Source organism: Diadema antillarum, unplaced genomic scaffold (genome assembly GCF_040938485.1).
Source record: "Diadema antillarum isolate AM-2024a unplaced genomic scaffold, OU_Dant_1.0 seq00000843_RagTag, whole genome shotgun sequence".
NCBI classification, from domain to species: Eukaryota; Metazoa; Echinodermata; class Echinoidea; order Diadematoida; family Diadematidae; genus Diadema; species Diadema antillarum.
The window spans coordinates 51164-58047 of record NW_027271718.1 but is presented as its reverse complement, the minus strand read 5'-3'; the positions used below and the strand labels follow the sequence as shown (position 1 = coordinate 58047).

At 37.1% G+C, this 6884-nt stretch overlaps 1 protein-coding gene across 1 annotated transcript in view; it reads right to left on the bottom strand.

The window, feature by feature from the left end:
* Positions 1-336: 336 nt before the first annotated feature.
* Positions 337-6884, bottom strand: part of LOC139740220 (proteasome activator complex subunit 4-like) — a 46206-nt gene continuing 39658 nt past the window's right edge. Inside the window, exon 39 of the mRNA XM_071650803.1 lies at positions 337-5219. Coding sequence (XP_071506904.1) covers positions 5085-5219 — 135 coding nt within the window. The 3' untranslated portion in view covers positions 337-5084. The remainder of the gene's footprint in view (positions 5220-6884) is intronic.

Genomic DNA, 6884 nt, shown 5'->3' with positions numbered 1-6884 from the left:
ATCGATGGTGCCAAATATTGTTTTAAGACACAAACCACACCTGCATGAGGTATATTATATACAATTTTATGATTAAATCAAAATGAGAAATGTTCCCCAAACTTATTAAAGCAGGGAAATATCAATACACTGGTATAAACTCACCGTTATACAGATTAGATATTGTTATCAGTTATCAATGACCAATTAGCACTTTTCAGGTTGATAAACTCAAGGCAAAATAAAGATAACTTGTATGCATGCTACAACCACTTCTATTCAAAAATAAATCTCTCAAGTTAATGACACAAATCTTATGCTGACTCGGTAGAATAGGGGAGAATGACAAAATTTCAAACAGCCGAGATTAGTATAAGTTGAAACTGATCATTGCACGACATGTCAGTGGCATTATTTTGTTGTCCTCATTAACTCTAGCCACATATCCAAACTTTCATAACAATCATGACCATCCATACTTTCATTTTTTTTTTATTCTAAAAAAAAACACCTGTGAGTGATATAGACATGCATGTGACATGTGAATGGTGTGGTAGCCTTTGTCCAAGGCTCAGCAAGTAAATCATTATGAACACTGATACTGTCTTAGCTGCATTCACGGCTAAGACACAGGGCACAAATCACAGGTACCACAGGGCACACCCTTTAATGTGCAGCAACTCCTTTGTGTTACCACCGCTAGCTTTACCCTTTACACCACCATAAATCAAAGACAGGAAGAGACAAATAAATTATTGACACTCTTATGTACTCCTGATGATACACAAGTTGCTGACAAATCATGTCAGCATCCACACCAAACCCACTTTCTGATGGTTTGTCACACTGTTGTATGAAAAAAAAAAAGAAGAGAAATCCCATGACATATCTAGAGCACTCAAACTCATGAAGAAGATGCAGAACAACACTCGCTGATAGTCTTCTTCATCCAGTCATTCTCAGGGAATTTGATTGCACCATGTTCACAAGTAACAAAAACACAAATAAACGATCAATCACGCAAAAAACTCTGGCATTTCAACGTCAATCCCCCTTCCTGTCACTCATGGACTAGATTAAAAGTAGTCAATCATTTTACTATCTTTGTTTCAATTTTCCAAATTCACTTGAGACATGTGATTATTAAATTTGGGTATTTCTTTCACATTTGACCTAACACCCTGACCTTGGTAATTGACACGGTAATCCCAGAACCAAGGCAGGAACAAGTAAAATCTTTTTAACAATATGAAGTTGAATTCATCAGGTTTTACAGCGCTATCTTTTACACATTTCCATGTGGGAAATAACGACTCTAATTTGGACCTTTGAGTCCGGTTCTAACAAAAGCAGCCAAATTTGAATTTTGAACAGCTTGATTACATGTCACTGGAAAAGATACATATGGTGCCAGAGTACTTCCTTCTTCTTTTTTTCCAGTACATGTCATTCTGGATTTTGTGGGACACTGCATAAAAATGGAAAATACACTTGTGGTTATCTAAGGCAGGGTAACTACTTGGCTGACTGTCAAAACAAAATATAGTCTTTGACACTTCTTACATACAAGAATATGAAGCGACATACCATAACGCTAAACCACAAAAGGTATTACTTAATGCTACACCACAAAACCTAAACTTCCCGAAAGAATTTAGAATTGAATCAAAATTGAATCATAAGTTACAAATAAGGAGTCAGAAAAGTCTGAACACATATTACGCATAAATAGGCCGTAACAGACGTATTGATAGAATGCTAAGAATAAAATCATCTAATTTGTTTTCCCACATATAACAGACAAATAAGCACCCCAGCAGCTGAGTGGTGATCACACTGTACATAGCATTAGTTGGTTACATTTTTAATTTTGTGTAACAATCATAGCTGGATAAGGATTTCACAAAGACTGATAAATTTTTATGGATAGACATTCTACGACAAGTTGGACAGTATTCCACAGGAGAATTTTGAGAGTGAACAAATATACTACATTAGATAGTAAGGGACTGAAATACAAAGTAGCTTGCTCCCTCTTTTTTTTTTTTTCTTACATTTTGACTCTAAATGGTCTAGAGTTGTGATATCTACATGCACATCCTTTGACACACTGTTGTGGTTTGGCATACTTACTTCTCACAGCAGTGAACACACATGGATACTTTGGGACTTATATTCCAGATTAAATATCAGGTTAGGTGCAAAGTTTAGCATGTACTCGGCTTGGTCCATTGGATTTCTATGTCTGACATGGACCAATAAAGATGAATGAATGAATGAATAGCCAGAGTCATACTCTGTTTTCACTGAGGCTTTATGCTTTGATGACAAGACAGTCTCAAACATGATACTTTACACATTATACATGATAAAAATTTGAATGCTCTCTGGCTGAGTTATTTGCCTTGCAAGTGAAATAGGCATTACAACTTCAAATTTCTTATTCCAACATCAAAGGATCCCCAAAGTGTGAAGGTAGAGTCTTTTTCAGGACTCATTCTTCAATGCAGACAAGACACGATCTACAATCTATGCAACATTTGGACACTCGCGCTTGCAAACACGGTAATCCCGTCATGTTAATGAGATCCAGTAGTGGGGCGCTTTGCAAATGAATGCAGTGACATTTCAGACAATCATTTCTCGGCGGAAGTCCCAGCAGAATAGGTGTCTGCAGAATACCAGACAAAAAAAAGAAAGGAAATACCAGCCAGTATTGTGGATAGGAGACCTTTGAAAAGGTGACAGATTTTCTATTCTGGCACCATGATATTCATAAGCAAAGCTAAAATAACAAGCAGAGAGGCAGAAGAAACAAGCATTATTCAAGCAATCAAAGGAAAGCACAGAAAACTGTGTGAACTTAAGCAATCAATCAAAACCAAATAACAATATCCACTCAGCATCATGAGCAAAATTCACCACAGTATACATTGTTTGCCTGCATTCATGAATTCAATTGTTTCCATCAAGATGCCCTTAATTTATAAATCACTGCTGAAAAGCATGGATGATGATGATCAAATCTTCTCCAACCTAATCTACCTCAATCCCTTCGACACATTATACAAGTACCAAAGATACTGTAAAACACGATATATTAGCGGCATAAAAATTTCGCAAATCGGAGCCCATGGCCTTTCTCGCAGCATGAAATTTTCGCGAATTGCCACTGGCATCCAATGCATATTACGTGGGCAAGAACTTTCGCTCGCATTCTAATTTCGCGAATGTTGGCGCTCACGAAATTTGCGTAATTAAAATGCACGCCAACATTCCTAGTTTTACAGCATACAAAAAGAACATGGACCAGAATTTGTCACGAGGAGGGTGGGAGGGGGGATGGTAAGCAGCTTGCAGGAGGACGGAAGAAGGCCAATTCGCATCAACTTTTCATATATCCTGCTGTTTTTGCCTGGGGCTATGCACTCGTGGGAGAGGAATTTGAAATATTGTAAAATATTCAGTTGCCATTCTGATATATATGCTATTGCTGCCAGAAATAGATGGGGTTTTGGGTATAATGTCTCCCCAATGCTGGCATTATCAATTATCTTTACTCGTTACCTCATGGCGTTATCAATGTTCAATGCATCAAAGTTGATTTTTGTGTGCAATTCACAGAGCACTTGTTGTAAATGGCAGCTTGACTGTTGTATATAACACTAAGCAGTTTTGAGTATCTTTTCTCCAATCAGGTTTGAGTTATATTGCTCATATGTACATTTGTATCATGGTTATATTATTTGTTATTCTCATTTTTTCCCCTAATCGTGGCAAAAGGGATTGAGGAGGGGGGGACATAGAAATTCAGCTAATTTGGTCGAGGGAACTCTCCATCATGCTCCTTTAAACATTTTCTGTGCACGTAGTAAAACCTCTAAAATATTTTATCTCTTATGAGCCACTTTTTTTCTCAATGTCACAATTCATGTTATACATGATGGGATGCTACTTAAGCAGTAACAAAAAGATAAGCTTGGGAACACTTCACATACTCATTCTTGCCTTGTTGGATCGATGTTTGTACACATACACCTGCAAAAATATGGCTTTAAAGTTAAAAAGGCAGAAAATGGATAAATATATCATATACCTTTACTATCACTCCCACCACATTATGATAAACATCTAAGTTATATATTCCATCTTACGGAGGTATACATAAAGCATTTACTACTGCATTTTCTTTATCTGACCACAGCGATAGATTTAAGCCCATATCTTGACCCCTAGGCCCGAATTCACGAAGGTGGTCTAAATTTAAATCATGGTGTATGTATATTTCTTCTGCGTAGATATGATTGACAGATTGCGTACGCTAACAGGCATCCGGTAAAAAAAAACATGCATTGATGCACGCATGTATTGGTACACCTATTTAACGCTTATTTTAGAACATGGTCTAAATTTGTACCATGGTCTAAGTTTAAACCACATTCGTGAATTCGGGCCATAGCGTGTGGGAGTGTTAAATGGCACAGAAAACCCCATAAGGTTGTATACACTGTTTAAAGTACCTGGCACAGAAAGGACCAAGAAAACTTTGTCAAAGATACACACAACCTGTGCAGAAGGTATTACAATGACTGTGGCTAGGTTCCCTCAGCTTATCTACTGAGTGCGATATCACGGTAAAAGTTCAGTAGCTACACATCAGTGACAACCAAAGCAGACCCAAATTTGTTGTCCATTTATTCTACGCTTTGTCATATAAATAGATATTTATTGACAGTGCAATATGATGCCAGGATGCATTGCATGAATTGAATACTCTGCAATGTGTGCTTTTTATATCTTTGTTAAATGCTCTCTTACATTAGAACTTCTTTGTACAAAATCCATTCCACGTATGCTGCCATCATCAGTTGAAGTTCAGGCAAACCAAATGCCATTTATCTTTCATTGTCTCCGACACACCCTACTTAAAGACAAAATCACACACTTACAAACACAGACAAACACACACACACACACATGTAATCGTATACATACACATATAAAAAATATCATCTCGCCGCGGGATACAGTACAGAGTGCTCAAAATGATTGGCCAGTCATAAAAATTTCAACCTAGTCTACGACAGTCCGGCAAAAGGCAAACATCAAGCGTAGTAGCAGGGCGACACGAGAAGGTCCGTCAGCACGACCAGCTGGTCGTCGGTAAACTGCTGCTTGTGTTCGTGCCAGTTATCATGGTGAGTGCGACGGAAGTCAGACAGGGTCTTTCTTACTGTCCTCTGCAGTATCAACAACAACAAAAGAGAAAATAGATTTGATCCCATTTTGCCTCTGTTCATAAAAAAGGCATGATGTTAAAAAAAGAAGAAGAAAGACCGGGTATTTCACTCACTTCACGGCAAAATGAAAAGGCATGTCCACAAAGCAATTTCACAAATTGTAACTGATTGACAAGTTGCTCTACATCAACATAAATAAGTACTGAATTGATCAGTGTTTTAGTAGTAGCCACGACAAAAGATATCATGGGGATACATACTCAAGCAGGATTTGAACCTACGACCTCCTGATCTCCAAAAAGATATCTTATGCACTAGGCCACTGAGCTTCCGCCTGATGGCTAGTGCTGGTTCTAATCCTTGTAGCATGCAGCAGGTACTGTGTAATTATTCAAATTCATGAAATTCTTCTGTCAAGTTTTTTTTCTTAATAATTCAAGTCGATGCAGGGCAACTTGACAATTAGTTGCAATAAACACAACTTATTGGAAGAATTTCATGAATTTGGATATTACAACTGTTTTATCATAAAAGAAAGGGCAGCAAAGTCTCAATAAAAAGCATCAATTTGATATTCTCAACATAGAGAGAACAGCTTCTTTATGTAGATATGAAAAGAGAAAAATTCAAGTAGACATTCAGCTTGAGATATTCAAATCATACCCTCAATGAAAAAAAAAAAGAAATCTGCTTTGCTTCTTCCTAATTTCTTGTCAAATTTAAAACAAAGTCAAAGTACACTCCATGAAATGTAGTTTGATAGTCACCTGATATATATGCAATATCACTTATCAACCATGTCACAAAGCATGTATCCAAGATGAAATATTGAAAATGCAAGGGACAACTCATTTAAAACATCACTTTACGCCACACTGATTAAAAGGTCGCAGTCCCGAATTGGCAATTGTTATACAGGGGAAAAAAAAAAAATTTGTATATTTTTTGTCATTATGGCAATGCTCCAATGTCTGTGACTCCGTACAATTTAGCTTGAAAATATCAGACCCTTCTAGTTAGATGCACATAAGAAACTTTATACAAATTCAAAGAATATAAAAGGAAGGCAAAAAAAAAAAATCTCATTGTAGCAGCTAAATGCAAGTGATTTGACACATTCCATTTCAATTTCAAGGGCCATCTGCAGATGAAATGCGGTGGATTTGTAAGACATTACTTCTTCCTATCTTAGAATTTGAATTGGACAACACAGATCTTTCAACCCTTTATGCAGCATCCATTGAATTTGTACCCCCTCCACTACTTTCCCTTCCCCCTTCCACCAACTGCACACAATCCAATCACTTGAGTCTCAACAAGCACAACAAAACAAAGAAAAAACAAAAGAAGAGATACGGTAAAATAAAATCTTCTCAGAACAAGGTCAACAATACTTGACAGTTGAATGGCCATGCAGCTAGCGAGCAAGTTGGTTTTTGCCACCAGTTTAGCCCAAGGGCTTCCTGCATAATTTCTCCCAAGAAAGCCAGCCACATGGCGTCAGATGTTTGTTAGGTATAGGAGATGCATGGCTTTCTTTGTGCTTTTAATTGTTGCCTTTTTTTGCTTGCCACTTTTGATCCACTCAAAAGAACTTGAAAAAAAAACACCAACAAATAAACAATGACAACACCCAGAATAAAGGATGTAATATGTAACAAATAA